Here is a 17,001-nt window from a genome sequence, read left to right as displayed (position 1 = left end):
TGGGGGCGAAGCAGAGGTTCATCTTTAGGGTCTGAGAGACCATCTGGGAGGGCTCGTGAACCTCAATAACGAGGAAACAGATGCACAGAACAAAAGCTAAGATCATTCCTTTTCTATGTCGATTTGGAAGCGGGCGGACGGATTGGCTCCGTGGCTTAGCTGGTTAAAGCGCCTGTCTAGTAAACAGGAGATCCTGGGTTCGAATCCCAGCGGGGCCTTTTGTGGTTTTCCTGCCTTCGAAAAGGGTATGGGGGATTAAAATGTAATCAATCTTGAAGGTAAATTTTCCCTACGGAGTTTCACGGGACTGTATTATATGAGTCTGAGAGTGGGGACAGTTTTATCGTTTACAAAAAAGAAAAAGAAGAGACAAAGATGAATTTGTTTTTCTTTCAGAAGAATATCTAGCTTTCTTGACGTTCTTACATTTTTATGTAATGTTTTTTCAGCAAACAAAAGAGGAACCAGGGAAAGCAGAAGGCAAAGTCGCCAGATTTAAACTATAAGCAACATCATAATCTCTGGTCATTCTATTATTTTTCCTGGGGAAATCCCAAATGGATGCACTTTCATAATCTACAGGCAATATTTTTTTAGCAAGATCAACCTCTGGAATGACTGATAAATGTGTTGTTGAGAAGTTTGCAGCATCTCAATTCATAGCAGCCACTAAAATCCAACTATACAATGCAAGTTGTAAATAACTATTTTAAAAGGTGGTCTTGTGCTCAGAGTTTTTTGGAAAGGAAAATCAAAGAGAAAAATATTTGTCCCCGTGATTTCAGAAAAGAAGCTGTGAGGGAGAAACATCCTTTTGATTGCATATCCACGGAGTGGATAGCCCACTAGAACAGACAGACCTGAAGCTGTTAGCATGCAGGCTGACTTGAAGAAGCAGTCCAGGAAGGGCTGAGGTGCCTTCTTCCAAACTCTCTAAGAGAGAGGAAGGAAACATGAGAGGTGGAAAAGAAGTTTGGAGTTTTAATCATTACTGGGCCCCTTTACATAGAAACTCAAGACCAGGGAAATGAAGTTCACTGTAACTGTTACCCTGTTACTCATCTCCCAAGACCAAGCCCCCCTCCACCTGGCCCAGAAAGTCCCTACCAACCTGGCTTTTACCTTCAGACCACATTATTTTATGTGGATGGTCAAGGGTTGAAATATGATCTCCTGTTCTATCTGCAGAAACAAAATGTCCCAACACTTTGAAGAATAGTTCAGGAAACAATTCTACTTTTATGGAGACTTTCTCCACTCACTCTGAAGCTTGATTCCCCACTTTTCTTTATAGGCATCACACAGCAATGGAGACTATCAATGAAAATTCAATTAATAATCAAGTTGAGAAAAAAAAGGGGATTTTATTTGAGCTAAACTGAGGATTATAACCAGGAGACAGATTCTCAGAAAACTCTGAGAAATGTTCCACCTGTTCGAAGTCGAATGCACAGTCATATACATTTTTGAGACAAAGGATAGTACATCAGAATGTACAGATATGTATGCTGATATTTTACATAAAATTCACCAAGCCTATACATAGTCCATATAAGCACATACAAAGTGAGCAGCAAGTCACCATGACCCCCTACAAATTTGGTAAAGAACGCTATTCTTTTAAGAAGTTACAGCGCTAGCATCAGCAGAAAGAGGGAAAATACGATCTTTATGGTGGAGTAGTCACTCCCATCTTTGAGGTGCTCTGGTTAATGTGTAATGCAAATGCACACTGCACATGAGGGAGGAGCTCCAAACAAACACAGAGAGAGAATATTATGTTTAATTTTTCTTGCCCTGCCTTAAAATATAAATTTTATTTCGTCAAAAGACAGACCCTCTTTTTCACATTCTCCTTTCTTCTGCTCAAAAAAGCCTTTTTCCCAGGCCCGGATTACACACCTCCCTCAAATGGTGAGGCCGGCTGTGTCCCAGTGTAGATGTCAACACTAGACCACTCCTTCATCCTGTTACCAAACCTGCCTTAACCTTCACCTTTCTGCTCCATCAGGCTCTAGGAATACCTTTACAAGGATGCTTCCAGCCAAGTGGCCCTCAATAGATTGCCTGATCTGTACGAGTGAGGTAGTGTTGCTGGCTACTGAAGTTATAGAATATTCCAGGTGAGGAATCTAACCATCTCTCCCAAAAGCCTAAAAATCTTCCTAACTAACTCTCCATGTATCAATCATGAAAATGATTTACGTGTACAAGTGGAAATGGTTTACAATCAAATGCTTGTTTATCCACCTCGTGCCTATCATGTGGCAGGCACCATGCTAATCTCACATGGGTCATGAGTTCCGTCCTAAAGAGGCTGGTGGGAGGATGCGTCAAATAGTTCAATAGCAATTACAGTAGAGTGGGATATAACACCATTGGGAGTGGAGGGTACTGTAGGCCACGCTTTGATACTTAACTCAGACTGGGTGGAGATAGAAGGAGGTGGGGAAGACGTCATGGAAGAAGTGACACCCAAACTGAGCATGGAGGAGATGTAGGCAAGATCGAGGCAAGAGAGTGGGCTGGAGAGAGAAGAGGAAGAGGTGCTCCCGGCAAAGGGAACAGTGTGTGCCTAGAGGTGAGAAAGAGGACGCTCAGTTCAGGTAAGCGGAAGCAACTAGAGAATGGGGTGTGCAGATCTTGAAATTCTTCTTTGTCTGGCGATGACCATAGACCCATAGGCATCCTCATAATTTGTGGCAGGGGTCCCCAACCCCCGGGCCACGGACCAGTACCGGTCGTGGCCTGTTAGGAACTGGGCCGCACAGCAAGAGGTGAGTGGCGGGCGAGCAAGCAAAGTTTCATCTGTATTTACAGCTGCTCCCCATCACTCGCATTACCGCCTGAGCTCCGCCTCCTGTCAGATCAGCAGCGGCATTAGATTCTCATAGGAGCTTGAACCCTACTGTGAACTGCCCATGTGAGGGGTCCAGGTTGCGCGCTCCTTATGAGAATCTAACGCCTGTTGGTCTTAGGTGGAGCTGAGGCGGTGATGCTAGCGCTGGGGAACGGCTGCAAATACAGATTGTCATTAGCAGAGAGGTCTGACTGCACAGAGACCGTAATAAATCAATTGCTTGCAGACTCATATCAAAACCCTATCAGTGAGTGGCAAGTGAAAACAAGCTCAGGGCTCCCACTGATTCTGCATTATGGTGAGTTGTATAATTATTTCATTATATATTACAATGTAATAATAATAGAAATAAAGTGCACAATAAAGGTAATGCACTCGAATCATCCCGAAAACATCCCGCAACCCCCTCCTTGGAAAAACTGTCTTCCACGAAACCAGTCCCTGGTGCCAAAAAGGTTGGGAACTGCTGATTTATGGCATCAAGAAGACCACAGCTGGACTTGGTTTGACAGTTGCTAAGTCTCAAGTGTTTCATGTTTTCTTTTGAAAAGACCATACATTACCAAAGCAGTATGGATGGAACTTGAATTTACAAGTTGTGGATTAAGTGGGACCTCTAGCTGGGCTGCTGAGGTTCTCCTATGGAGATGTAAAGCTAAAAGGGTCTTTATTTCCCATTTCTTCCTGGGTAGCAACACTCATCTACTTGCTCCATACCTGCTTTTGCTGCCAACATGTCTATTCCTCGGGGTAGGAGCTGCAGCTGTCCTGTTCAGAGGCCTTGGCAAACAGCGGGTGCTCAATTACAACAACAACAAAAAGATTTATTAGGCATTTATGCCAGGGATTTATCAGGCCTTTATTATTTGCCAAGCACTTTGTATATACCAAATCATGCAATCTCACAGCATACATATGGGGTAAGTTTCAATTATTTCCTCCATTTTAAAGAGGAAGTCACCAAGGCAAGGGATACAAAGTCATTTGACTGGAAGGTCATACAGCTCATAAGTGGCAGAGCCCAGGTAGCCTGAATAGCGTTGGACCCACCTAGTGACCCTCCAGGCACTTCTGAATGCTTCTCCTATTACCCTAGGAGTTGTGCCTATTTGCCATTTCCTCCTTTCTCATATGTTTCCAGGGCCCACGTGGGGACCCTAAATGGGCAGAAATGGACAATATACGGTCACCTAGGCAATAAAGGGAAACTTCATTTGTTTGTTCTTTTCTAGCCTTGCTAATGACCATCTTTCTAAGACATACCAATTCACTTTTCTTTCAGTGTATGTATGAACCTTTCTGTGAGTTCTGAGGAATTTAAAGGAGAGAGCCGGCAGAACAATTCTAAATATTAATGATCATAAGAGATTCACCCTATTTTCTGCCTTTGTAAACTGTTATTAGATTTCTTTTTTAAAAAAGGAATGGAGAGGAGAAAATTCCAGTCACCTGAGGTTTTTGATTTTGGGGGGCTTTGCAATAAATTATGTAAAAATAATATTCGCTATCCAAGTTTTGAGTTCAGAATAGAAACACTGTAGGTTAATATTTGTAACTGTAGTATTAATGCTCAAAATAAGCGTGCTGGACGTCAGGAAAATTGAATTTGAGGGATGTTTCTGGAGATGTCACTAAACATGAATTTGTGTGTGTCTAAATCTCCCTTCCTGGGTCCTGGGTCCTGGGTCCTGGGTCCTGGGTGCTGTTCTGAACTGCAAAATTTGTAAACTGTCAGACCCTCATGACCTGCAAGTCAATCCTGCGGAAAATCTTACACAGCTTCATAATGGAATACATAGGAAGATGTTCATTGATGGCACCCTTACTTGTGGTGGGAGGGCGTTGGACCTAATCTGGGAGTCATCCCTGGGTGAGGACACACATTGCAGATCTCTGTACAGTAATTAAAAATAATAGTTCTAGATGGGGTCTAGAGGTACGCACAGCAACACAGATTAAAAAACTGTGGCACGAAAGGGACAAAGTAAAAATAGAATGAGATATATGACACAGCGTCACTTATGTAAATTAAAAACGCATGTACCGAAACCAAAAATACATGTTCTACAAAAACATATAGCAAGAAAGAAAAGGATGATCTTTCCAGTGATTTCTTATGGGGGTGGGAGACGAAAAATGAAATTGAAAGGCAATTAAAAAGGAATCCATAAATAAATAAAACAAAAGAAGGGCCCTGTGGACATCAGTGATAATTGAGGAGTAACATTCATTCGACTCCTTGAATGTGAAGGAGAGAGAGAGGGACAGACAACTAGAGACAGTGAAAGGAGATGAGATTAAAATGACTAGATCTTAAATTGTGTTCTGGGTACAGAGTGCTTTCATTCTAGAGCTCGGATCGTTTCTTTTTTTAAAATATTTTAATTTTTTTATTTCGGATAATTTATTTAAAAAAAAAAAAAGGGTGAATCCACGAGCTGAACATGGAAGAATGTAAGTAAGTAATACACATACAATCGTTAACAATTTAAAAAAAGGTAGCTGTCAGGAGTGGGATTCGAACCCACGCCTCCAGGGGAGACTGCGACCTGAACGCAGCGCCTTAGACCGCTCGGCCATCCTGACTAGCTGCCGACAAGTTGCGCTCGAATTTCATTTCCGTGTTTACCTGAACGCTAGTCAACTTTTTTTTTTTTTTTTCCTGAGGATTTGGAAATTCTTCGGTTAAAAAGCGAAACCACAAGTTTGCGAACTGCCCTGGACGCCGACCCTGGATGGAAGTGCGGAATAAGTGCCAGGTTGCCGGGGCCCCCGGGGGGCTTCTTCTGCATGAAAGCGGATTCGATTCCTGGCTGCCGCGGGCGTGGCGGCGCAGGCCCGGGTACCCAAGAGTAAGGGAACTTTTTCTCCATTCTCGACAGAATTCTTGTTCAAATAATGGCACCCACGTTGCTGAAGTTGCCTTAAATTGACACCTGCTCCGGGAGGTTTTAGGCTATTTATTCAGTTTGGTGCTCGCCGAGGCCCAGCCCTCTCGGGTGCTAGCTCACTCCTCCCTCCTGTCCTTTCTGTTGTAAATCTCCCCGCTGGGGTTACGGCTGGGGACCGGTGTAAGGGTGTCCGGGTGTCTTGCTTCTTGTTCCGAATTATCTAGCTGTACACTGAGGATTTGTGGACTTTTCTGTATGGATGTTATACTGTTCTCAGAAGGAGGCATCAAACTGAGACCAGTTCTGCCTTTCACTTTCTACAAGTGTATCGCTTTATCTTCCATTAATTCTTATGGCTTTCCTAAATCTCTGTTTATGTCCAGCAAAGCTACCAGATCTGTACCACAAAGAGTTTCTAATTGGTATGGAACACTCCTCAAAGAGAATTTAGTTTAGGTCCTTAGAACTAAACCATGGAGATATAGTTTTGTTTTGTTTTTTTAAGGAGAGGATAAACCCAAATTTTGACATCGGTTATATTTGAGTGATGAGATTTTGATCATTTTTATTTTTTAAAATGAACTTCCATATGTATTCAAGGAAAAAGGCTAATTCCATTTTAAATTTTAAAATGAGAGTAAATGTGCGTGTAGTTGGGAGTGGACTCAGGTTTTGAGAAGTTTTGAGGAGACCTGAGTGGGTCTGGAGGCAGAAGGGACAGATGAATTGGGATATGCAGAGAGATGGCGCGGAAGAGCTGTTGTTGATAAGGGATGATAGAAGTTGTACAGTTATTTTTCTCTTAATTTGAATGTCTGAGCTCAACTATCTCACAGAATCTCTGTTAAAGAGAGGCAGGCCCTTTCAAACATGTGATGACCAGAGTTGGCATTTGGTGTGTGAAATGAAGTCTATTACTATCATTACAGTAGCATTTGCGTTTTGGGGCTGATCTTTAGCTGTGGGGTGAGAGGTTTTTGTTTCTGATTAAAAAAGAAAATCAGGCCTTGGAAATACTACAATTAATTATTTGCAGTGGTGGAAGAGAGGCCTTTTTGGTGCTTCTAAAATCACAGTATCACCGATTCTGCTTCAGGTGATTAAGATGGGCTTTGGCAAAGCACCAGCAAGGCCACCTTTCTTCTCTTTTGGAAGATATGAAAATAAAGCCAGAACGACCAAGACTGTTAATTTCTTCCAGGCACTGGTAGCTGGTGCCAGCTGGAAAGAAAGCCTCAAGGCTCATCAGATAAGTTCTCCCTCAGGGTGCCTCATGTAAAGAGGCTAAAAACCTGGGAGGGGGGGTGAACACAGATGTTTCCTAAGAATCTACTACCAGCTCAGTACTGTGTTTGGTAACCATTTTCCTTGAAGATCATGAGGAAATAGGAAGGGGAGGGAAGTCGCAGAACTAATTAAAACCTATGACGATTTCTCTTTCTACTCTCAGAGAAGGGTTCCTGTGGCAGTCCCATCTATTCGGAGTGAGATTTTACATATACATTTCAGGATACACATTGTACATTAAACTAGCAAAACAACTGCTTGAGGTTCTCAAGTATTTTTAAAGAAGTTTGGACTTTGTTTTTTGAACTTTTTTACTTTCTAAAAGTACAATTTGAACACAAATGAATACTTTTAAAGCAGGGGTAAAAGATGTTCTTCTCCCAGGAGTACAGTGTAGAGTGGGGTGAGTAGGGTTTGAAGAAGGGTCAAGGAGAGGAGGACCTTGGGTGCTGGGGGGTCCATGAAATAATGGAGGGAGGAGCCCTTTTTATCTGGTTCTCCAGGTACCGGCCCTCAGTTCCACCTTGGTAATTCCTCTAAACAATTTTCTGAAGCTCCAGTCCCCAGATGAACTTAATCTATCCTCCTATTCAACTGTGGTTTGCTCAGTGGAAGATAGCAAGGACCCCTGCTTTCAGGTCCTGGCATGGGCACATACTATGTGCCTTTAATCAAATCATCTCATTCCTCTTACCTTCAATTTCCTCATCTGTGAAAGGAGGCAGTTGGAGTTAATGTTGACAGTCGCTTCTCATCTATTACATTATCTTCTTGACCCCTTCCCAAAGTAAGACCTCTGTGGTCTCCTGATTCATAAGCCTGGATGTGGATTCACTTAAAAATAATCTAGCAATACATCCATGAACATATGATTATCTAGATATTGTTATGTAGGTCCCAAGTCAGTAGGGGGACACCAAAATCATAACCAAAACCTAAGTGGAGCCGACAATCATGAAAAGTGAGTGGTGGAATATTGTTGTCCTTGTCATATTTCACTTAAAATATCCTGAATGTGATGATAATAGACCTGTCTGGTGTTCAGAATTTCCACCTAAGAGAGAATGCTTGGTTTTAATTTGTCATAGTCCTCTATGAGGGTAGCAGGTAGACTGAAAACTTATAAAAGTTGGTTTTTAGCTTAATCATGAGAAATATAATGTGGTGCAATAATGGAAATAATATGTTAGTAAGAACATAATTTGGAGTTCTCGTCTGATGAGTAGAGGTCTGATTTTAATAATTTCTCAGCAAGAGGCATACATAGGAGGTGATCTCCCACCACTCGGTGAACCTTTGGAGACTCACAGTCTGTCCCTTTGGGCAACAGAGCTGCTTGATTTGCATTAAGGTCAGACCCTCTGTGAGGGGGACTATTCCTGATCCTTGCTTGGGGCAACATAGGGAAAAGTGGGCATCTCACTGAACTATCAGGGCCTTCAAAGTAGGAATCCAAAGGGCCTTTCCTCTGGAACAGCGGTTTAAAGATCACCCAAGTTTGTTTGTTTTTCCAATTATGAGGCATCACCACTAAAATTTCCCCAACATTTCCTCCAGAGGCTAAGGGTAGGTAGCCATTGGCACTGTGGCCTTATTGTAAGTAGCTGGACCATCCTGGGACAATAGCCCCTTCCCTGGTGAGCCCACTGCCATCAGGTCTGGGGATGGGTCTTGGATAAACAGAACCACACTGCTTTGGCTCACTGCATACCCACGCAGGTTTCTTTCCTCTGTTTTTGTTTCAGTTCCACTTGTTGGGATAAAGAAAGGAAGGTGCAGATGCTGTTTTCAGCAATCAGACAGACTTATTTATTAGGTTAAGACCATGGGCGACATCTATCCTGGAAACTGGAAAACCCAGTGGAAATGAAAGCTGGGAGCCTAGATAAATTTGCAGTCTATTGGCAAGACAAGACACACGTATACAGGAAAATGCAAATACAGGCAACTGCGATCAATCCACCTGTGCTGAGCACAATGATGCAGCCTTCAGGGACCCTGAGGAGAAGCAGCGTGTAGGAAAGCTGGGTGGGGAGAGTGCGATTGGTGGTGCGGTGTGGAAGTGGGTGGTGGTCGAAGCTAATTAAAGGTATGGTGGAGGCTTTAAACCAAATGTTGGGTTGAGGCTGAGACAATGGCTGATAAAGTGGTGACATTACTGAACGATGATGCCTGGAAAAGCCTCTGAAATGGAGAGATTCTAGATCAAGAAGAAGAAGAGAACGTGAGACTTGTGGAGTCAACAAAGTGAGGTTGAGATGAGCCCCAGGCAAGGGAGAAACGCGGGTGCAGAGAGGGGAACAGGGCCGAGGCATGGCTGTGAACACAACCTTTGAATTTTATCTAAAATTCTCTCCTCTATCAAACGTTCTGTCTGATCCCTTAGCCCTGCTCATTTCATCTCTTCTTTACTCTCCTCGCCAATTGCTCAGATCCACCCCAGAGGACATGACTTAAAAAATTTGACATATAGGCCCTAAAACTCTAGGGGCAGGCCAGATGTCCATCACTGGCCTGGGTTCACCTCACTTTCTTCTATCATGACTTCCCCTCCAAGTTCCTTTATGGGATTTCAGCCTCAGATCTTCCCTTCCCAGGATCCTTCGGGTTTTCTGCTTGCCTAAAACCTGTTCCTCTACATATTCCTATTCTGGACACCAAGATGTTTCTGTCACAACCCTAGGCCAGCCTAAGCCCATCTCGATCCCTGAGCTTCAAGTGCCTTCCTATAGGCTTTGGCCTCAAGGGCCAGGAGAACGCGAGAAGTAGTTTGAGTCACCTCTCCGCCCCCTGAATATTGAAACAGAAACGGAAACAGATTAGGAAGGTCCTGCACCCCACACTCTATCAGCAGCAACACAACCTTCTCAAGAGTAATTAATCCCTACCCAACAGAAGAAACAGGGGCCGGGTACAGCTGGCAGATGAAGCCCCAGGGGATGATAGAGAAGGGGGTAAGAGCGAAGGGAAACGGTTGAGCTGGGGTATTCCTTAAGGTACCCGTTGGCTGGGCTGGGGAGGGATCAGTTTAGAATGGAGGGTGTCTGTATCCCCAGAGGCAGAGTCCTGCCCCATGGGCGAGAGTGGGATGTCCTTAGAAAGGTCCTTGGGATCAGCAACTACTGTGACTCCCTCAAGCCCATCAGTGATTGGGCAGATGGTCAGGGGCTTTTTACCACAGGACCACAGGCAGAAGAAGGGCCGGAGGGGGCCTGAGAAAGAGGCATTAGAGAAAGTATAGATATGGGATCCATCAGTCATGTTGTAGAAGCAGATGTCTCCTGATTCACAGTCCAGGAAGATCCCAACTCGGCGGGGGGGTCCCGCCAATGGGAGAGGGGTCCGCAGGGGGGTGAGCGCCCAGTACCCATTTCCATACAACTCCACAGCCCAGAACCCATTCTCGGGAGTCATGGGGTCAAATCCTTTCTTCATCACGTTCTCCCTACACACCCCGATTGCCCAGTCAGTCCTGTCTCCCACCTCCACCTCCCAGTAATGTCTCCCCGAGGTGAAGGCCTCACGACCCAACACACAAGGCCAGGAGTCAAATCTCTCTGGTTTCTCAGGCAGTTTCTGACGTGAATCTTCCAATCGGACAGATTTTGAATTCTCATACAGAAAGAGGTGGGGGTGGGCGGTATCTGGATCCAGAGTCACATCAACTAGAGACAGAGAGAAAGTGAGTCTGAACATCAGTGAATGGTAAAGGTTGAAAGAACTATCCTTTCTTCTCCAAAGAAGTGGGACACTGCTCTAGCAGTTGACAGGTCCCCTCAGGAAGAGAGCTACCTGGCCTGCTCAGCTGCCTCTAGTCCCCTCTTCCATCCACAACCACAGGGTGATGTATGAACTGACTGTCCCCAGTGCCCCATGGGACCCTGTCAGAGGGGACTGGTCTTCTAGCCATCTTCCAAGGGCCCTCTGTGTGCCTCAAGGAAAATGTTGAGGCCATTTGCCATCGTCTATCCCCTCTATATCCTCATCACTAAAATATGTTAGTGGTTTTTATTTCCAAGTACTGTAGGACTTTGAATTCCTGCAAGGTAGATCCTCGGAGCCCTTGAGATATTTAGAGTCACTGACCTGCATGCAATGTGGCCTTTTTCCATTCTGCAAGGGGGGAGGGGGGAAACAGTGTTATTGACATGTTTTATAATAAGAGAGAGAAAACCTTGTGGATGAAATAATTAGAAGAAGATAGAACTTACTGAGCTCTTCCAGGAGTTTCTCTGGAAAACAAACAGAAGTACCTTAGTGACCTTCTAGAGTGGGCATGAGGGAGGGGACAAAACAGGTGTAAGAAACACACAAAGGAGTAACTGTTTACTTCATGACTACCTGATTGTTGAAGCATTATCAATAAATGAAGAACAAGGATTATGTTTTGTTTTCTAAGAAATATGCAGGAAGTTCCTACTGGCTTGGGATCAGATCTTTAGTCGTTACTGGGAAACCAAGTTAAAAGTAAGGATAGAGTCTGAAGGTGAGTAGTGAATAAACATCAGGTCTATTCTCTCATTTAGAATTGGTTTTGACTCGTCTTGTACCCCAAACCTCTGTTATTCTTCATATTGGGTGCCACTGACTTCAGGAGCCTTATAATCCCCTCTGACTTTCAGAATTCTAGAATCAATTATCTTCCCATTGGCAGTCATCCTAAAGGACTTGGATCCAATCCCACTTGGAAGCACTCCCAAAAAGAAGACTGGGATTCTATGACTTACCTTTAGAGCTGAATTCATGCCTCTTCTGTCTGGATCTTTCCTTGTATAGTCTCCAAGTGAAAAATATGGACCCAATTGTGAGAAGTCCTAGGACCATCAAGACCACAGCCACAGCCACCATCCAGGGAGTCAGCCTTGGGAAGAAGGGAGCTAAAACAAAATCCCCAAGAAGGACATTTGTTGAGAAACTCAGAGCAAGTCCAGCTCCTCTCCTGATTCCAAAAGGGGGTGGAAGAGAGGATGACCTGGGCCTCTCACATTCCTCCCATGGCAAAAGAGTCCCTCCAATGCCACTCTGAGCTTTTCAGATAAATTTAGTCTTAAGTAACAGAGAGCAGAGAAAGAGAGGAATGAAGATGAACAAGAGTCATTTGGGGACAGGACTTGTGAGATAAAGAATATAATGGACCAATTCCTGTTTTCATGGAAATTTCTCCTTAGCTATCAATGCAGGATGGGAGCCAAGGGGTTGAGGGAAGTAAATAAGGAAGGGTAAATGTCACATCTGAGTGCAACAGAATGGGACTCAATGACCAAAGAATAAGGAAAATTTCCTGCCTGAACCAGAGATAGTGTGTAGGGAATAATGAGAAGATTTGCTTCCCTGAGGACCCTGGAAACTTAGACAGAGCTCTAGCATGGAATGGGGAGTAAGGGGAGGCAAGGGTGGAAACAGGAGAACTAATTTAGTTAGAGCCATAAGACCCCCCCAGAGACAAAGCTTCTCTACCAAGATATATCTCCCAAGATAGAAAGTCTGGAATTTGTATGAGATCTAGGTAAAATTTATACCTTCAGAATCTCTACTCTTCTAGTGAGGCTGGTGGGGCTCAGTGGGCAAGAGTTTAGGTGGGGGAAAGCTTAAGGTGAGGAAAATAGACAAGTCTGCCATGAGGTTACAGCCGGGCAGGGGTCCCATGTGATGTGCCCCTGAAGCTGTGTCAAAAAGGTACCTAGCACTGATTTCATTGACCTGGTATAGAAATCTCTACTTCTTTCTCTTGGCCGAGAAGGAGATTCCGGATACAGCAGGATACATTCTTCATGGAGGTGTCCCTGATGATCACTGAAGCTGCCACGGTGAACAGACCTTCTTCATCAGGGTTCCTGGACTCTGACACGGATGGAAACTCCTCTCCCTTGGGAGTTCGCCACTGTACCTGGGGCTCTGGGTACCATCCTACTGAGGTACACTCCAGCCAGATGTCTCCACTCTCTTGAACTTCCATGTGGATGTGAGGATCAGAGCCCAGAGCTATGGAGAAAGGAGGCAACTTACTCTTTTAGCGGACATCCTCTGGGAGCCTTATAACCACAGGGCTACATAGTTTGAGAAAGAGAAACCCCAGGGAACTGGGGATGAGAGGGACTCATCTCCATATTTTATTACACAAGGAAACAGAGGTATCAATAAAAGAATACATCTTATCAGAAAGGGGTGCTGTGTTGGGATTTAGTGTTGGAATTGTGGGCAGGAGTTTGATGGACAGACATGGGGTGCTTGTCCAGTCAGCGGGAACAGCAAGTCCAATGGCTTAGGGGTGGGTTAGTGAGTCTAGGCTGGGAGCTCCAGAGATGGGAGAGAGCTCTGTGGTTGGAAGTATCATGAGAAGGCTTTGGGTAGGAAAAGGGCTAGGATTGAGAATGTAAGGATGAACAGAGAAGGAGTATCCTTGAGGAGAAGGGGGATTGGAGGTTCTTTGCACTGAGATTGTAGTTGACAATTTAAGTTTCACTTACCTGTGATACTGATTCAGGAATTTTCTTAAATGATTTCAACCTCATCTACCCCCACCCCCCCAATTAAATTCTGACATAAATCAACATGAAGCTGTTTTTCCTTTCTGTTCAACCTAATTATTTTCTTACAATTCCACAAAGTACAGAAAAACAGCAAGCTTCAGAGAAGAGTTCTTAAACACATATCCACAACTATTGGTTTAAATCCATATCCCAAGTTGTGCATGTACATGAAAATGTGTATTCTTTTCATGAAAAGGGCCACCACCCTCAGCAGATTCTCAAAGGTGTCTATCACTCAGAAAAGGTAACAATGACAGCTTTATGCTACCAAATCTCTAGGGCTGTATAACCAACCTTTAAGATACTTCCCTAAAAAGGAAATATGAGTTATATATGATGCTGCCACGTGGGGCACTCTATTATGAGGCAGGGACCCAGATTTCACCCAGGTATTTTTCAAACTTTATCTTTATTTGACTACATACATGAAAAACAATATACTTGTATATTATACATTGTAGGGCAGTCCGAGGCACACTAATAATATCTTACAAGTACATAATGCTTTTAGAATTGACAAAGCAGTTTCTCATATATTGTCTCATTTTATTTCATTTCTGCGAAACCTTGTTTGAGAGGTGGTGCTTCCCCAGTTTTACAGTAGGGAATATAGCTCAGAAAGAGATTTGTTTGATGCCAAGTGGGAAAGTCAGACCTCAATGCATACTTTCCTCCTGAGTGTATACCATTTTCCTTGTTGTTTTACTCTGAAATTTGGCTTGAAAGGAAGAAGGAAACAAAAACAAAAACTTTTGTAGGTAGATCAAGACCCTTAACAAGCAGCCATGCTCCATGATTTTAGGAAATTGGTCTTTGGGTACTAATCCATAAAGCAGCGTCAAAGTATGCATTGGGGTTGCTCACCACAGCCTTAATGTAATGGTGAAAAATAGACACAACTGAAATGCTTAATTCTGGGCTTTGATCAAGCAAATTATGGTCTATTAATAGAAGAGAATGTTATACAGTCATCACATCTTACACTTATTTAATTAATAACATGGGGAAATGCTTATGCTATAATTGAGAGAGAAAGGCAGGACATCATTGAAATAAAGCTCCGCCCAGAAAGATAATTCCACTGCTCCCTCTCCACGCTCAACTCAAACCCCCTTCCTACCCATCTCCTACTCTAGGCCTGCCAACCTCTTCCAACCTAAAAGGGATTTGGGGAATGAATCCGATGGCTTCCAAAGTAACAGATCCATAGGAAAATATATCCCTCATGGAGCCACCGGAGAAAGTCAAAACGGGTCTACTCACCCGCCACCTTCAGATGCACGGTGGCCTCTTCGTAGTTTTCGTCCTGCCTGAAAAAGCATCGGTACTCCCCATCATCAGAGGCCTTGACGTCCTGTATCCTCACAGAGACGCTCCCCTCCGCGATGCGGTCCTCCACCAGCGTCACTCTCCCCCGGTACTCGGCCATCTGCTCTCCGGGCTGCTCTCGCCCTTCCCGGCGCACGAACACCGCGGGAGAGACCTTCTCTCGGAACCACCGCAACTCCATGCGCTCGGCGCTCACGTTGGGGGAGAGGTGACAGGGCAGCTCGGCATCTTCACCCACCACCGCCAGGATGGGCTCCGGGGGTCCAATCACGTCAAAGGGAGCTGCCAAAAAACCAGGAAGGTCAGACAGAATATGGAGGTGGGAGTTGAGGACTGATACAGACCAGGATCCTGCCGAATGGATTGTTTACAATTACTGAGAAATTTCAACCTTGTAGGCCAGAGAGACAGACAGAGAGAGAGACAGAAAGAGAGAGAGAGAGAGAGAGAGAGAGGGAGAGAGAGAGAGAGACAGGGGAGACCTACCAGAATCCAGCTCGGGCACCTGGAGGAGAATGAAGACGAGCAGACACCCGGGGAGACAGGAGTTTGGAAAGACTGCCATCTCCAACCTTTGTGGGCAGCAAGATGCTGGCGGACTCGAGTTTGTCAGGAGCTTCAGCCTAGGAGAGAGATGAACGGATAGGAGATAGCTATGGGTTGTTGAGACACTGTTCTCCCGCGTCCTCCCAGCACTTCTTTCCAACTTGAAAAGAGTCATTTGCACCTGAAGCTTCCTCCTCACCTCCCCCCACAGGGCAGACTTTCAGTCCAGGCGGCCCTCAGCACGCTCTCACCGACCACCCTAAGTCTGGTCAATCTTGTCTGTATAAAACAACAAAATGGGCCCTAAACCCCCAAGAGAGACTTAGGAGAAGGGAATTGTGAGGCATAGTACCCATTAATGGGTTTCATATAAATAGACAAACCTTGGAACCACTGCCCTAAAAAACCTCTTCTTTCAAATACAATAATTTGGCATTTGCTTTTAGCAATGATAGTAAAGATACTGTGATGGAGGTAGAGATGGAGACCAGGGGAATAAGTTGGAGGAGAAAGGAAGAAAGATTGGGAGCAGATGGAACGAGAAAGGGGAGCTGAAGAGAGCTAAAGGGCTTGAAGAGTAAGTAGAGCGCCTAGGACTAGGGAGGAAGGAGCCAGGGGGAGAGAAAATGCCTCCTGGCTGCTGGCTCTCTCAGGGGGTGAGAGTAATCCCAGATACTGACCTCTGATGTTGGAGGAAAAGGCACCAACAAGCTTCTGCTACCAAATGAGAAAGCTGGTTGTGGCCCCAGGGGCAAAAGTTAAAGGAGAAGGAAGGGGGAAGTGCTCTCAGGAAAGCCTGCTCCCAGGTCCCTGATGTATTTACTTTGGGGAAAAAATAAAGTTTTCCAGAGAGGAGAAGGGTCTTTGGATTTGTGGTCTTCAGCTGAGAAATCAGGATATGCATTGATGACCTGGGCTAAACAGAAGGGGACAGGGCAAAAAAGAAAAAGGATTCAAGAAAACACTAAAAGAAAATGTAAGGCCTTGGGCTGTTAATTCACCTCTGGAAGCCTCAGTTCTTTTATCTCTAAAATGGGAGTATTGTTAATAATACCTTCTTTGGAGTGGTGTTGCAAGGATTAAATGAGATTAAGCATGTTAAGTGCTTAGCATATAATAGGGACTTAGAAGAGAGAAAGTTGTTATTCTATTATTATTTATGTGAGTTGAAAATTAAAGATAGGCTAGGAATACATTTGTGTGATTCAGTTTTCAGGGCCCCAAAGCTGTCTCTCTGCCAAAGCTGCTTCCCTAAAAGCAATTCATGAGGCCTGCAATTTCTTGTTTTGGGTTAAACCCCTTATCATTATGGAAAATTAAAAAATATGTATATTTTTGAAAGTAGAAATCACTCATAATGTCAGCAAATAATGACAGCCTCTGGCAGAATTGTGGATACTTTTGTAAATATAATTTGAAACATTGTTAATAGCTACACGATATCATATTGAAGGTTCCTATAATTCCCAAGATTGTGGGACATCTTGAGTTTTTTGCCTATTATAAATAGTGTGCTTTATACACAAGTCTTTGTCCACATCTTTGATAGTTTCCTGAT

The 17,001-nt window shown here is 44.2% G+C and overlaps 1 protein-coding gene and 2 non-coding genes across 3 annotated transcripts; 1 reads left to right on the top strand and 2 right to left on the bottom strand.

Moving 5' to 3' along the window:
* The first annotated feature begins 144 nt into the window (after positions 1-144).
* TRNAT-AGU (transfer RNA threonine (anticodon AGU)) lies at positions 145-218 on the top strand. Its single transcript has one exon. It is a non-coding gene; the product is annotated as a tRNA-Thr (tRNA).
* A 5,145-nt stretch (positions 219-5,363) lies between these two features.
* Positions 5,364-5,446, bottom strand: TRNAL-CAG (transfer RNA leucine (anticodon CAG)). Its single transcript has one exon. It is a non-coding gene; the product is annotated as a tRNA-Leu (tRNA).
* Positions 5,447-9,947: 4,501 nt separating this feature from the next.
* On the bottom strand, positions 9,948-15,515 carry BTN1A1 (butyrophilin subfamily 1 member A1). The gene is made up of 7 exons (XM_059938145.1): positions 15,384-15,515; positions 14,832-15,179; positions 12,739-13,020; positions 11,766-11,915; positions 11,250-11,270; positions 11,125-11,151; positions 9,948-10,703 (listed from the first exon to the last, which is right to left on the bottom strand). Exons 1-7 carry the CDS (start codon positions 15,460-15,462, stop codon positions 10,030-10,032), a joined length of 1,581 nt encoding a protein of 526 aa, XP_059794128.1. The 5' UTR covers positions 15,463-15,515; the 3' UTR covers positions 9,948-10,029.
* Positions 15,516-17,001: the final 1,486 nt, after the last annotated feature.

The sequence above is a fragment of the Balaenoptera ricei genome, chromosome 11 (assembly GCF_028023285.1).
Source record: "Balaenoptera ricei isolate mBalRic1 chromosome 11, mBalRic1.hap2, whole genome shotgun sequence".
In the NCBI taxonomy this organism is placed as follows: Eukaryota; Metazoa; Chordata; class Mammalia; order Artiodactyla; family Balaenopteridae; genus Balaenoptera; species Balaenoptera ricei.
This window is presented reverse-complemented; position numbering and strand designations above follow the sequence as displayed.

What these genes read in the sequence shown, in the direction of transcription:
- BTN1A1 (XM_059938145.1), bottom strand. Translation starts at nt 15,462, where the DNA reads ATGGCAGTCTTTCCAAACTCCTGTCTCCCCGGGTGTCTGCTCGTCTTC. An exon ending in GGTGCCCGAGCTGGATTCTG is followed by an intron (nt 15,180 to 15,383) that starts GTAGGTCTCCCC and finishes GTTTTTTGGCAG; the next exon opens with CTCCCTTTGACGTGATTGGA. An exon ending in CGTGCATCTGAAGGTGGCGG is followed by an intron (nt 13,021 to 14,831) that starts GTGAGTAGACCC and finishes CTTTCTCCATAG; the next exon opens with CTCTGGGCTCTGATCCTCAC.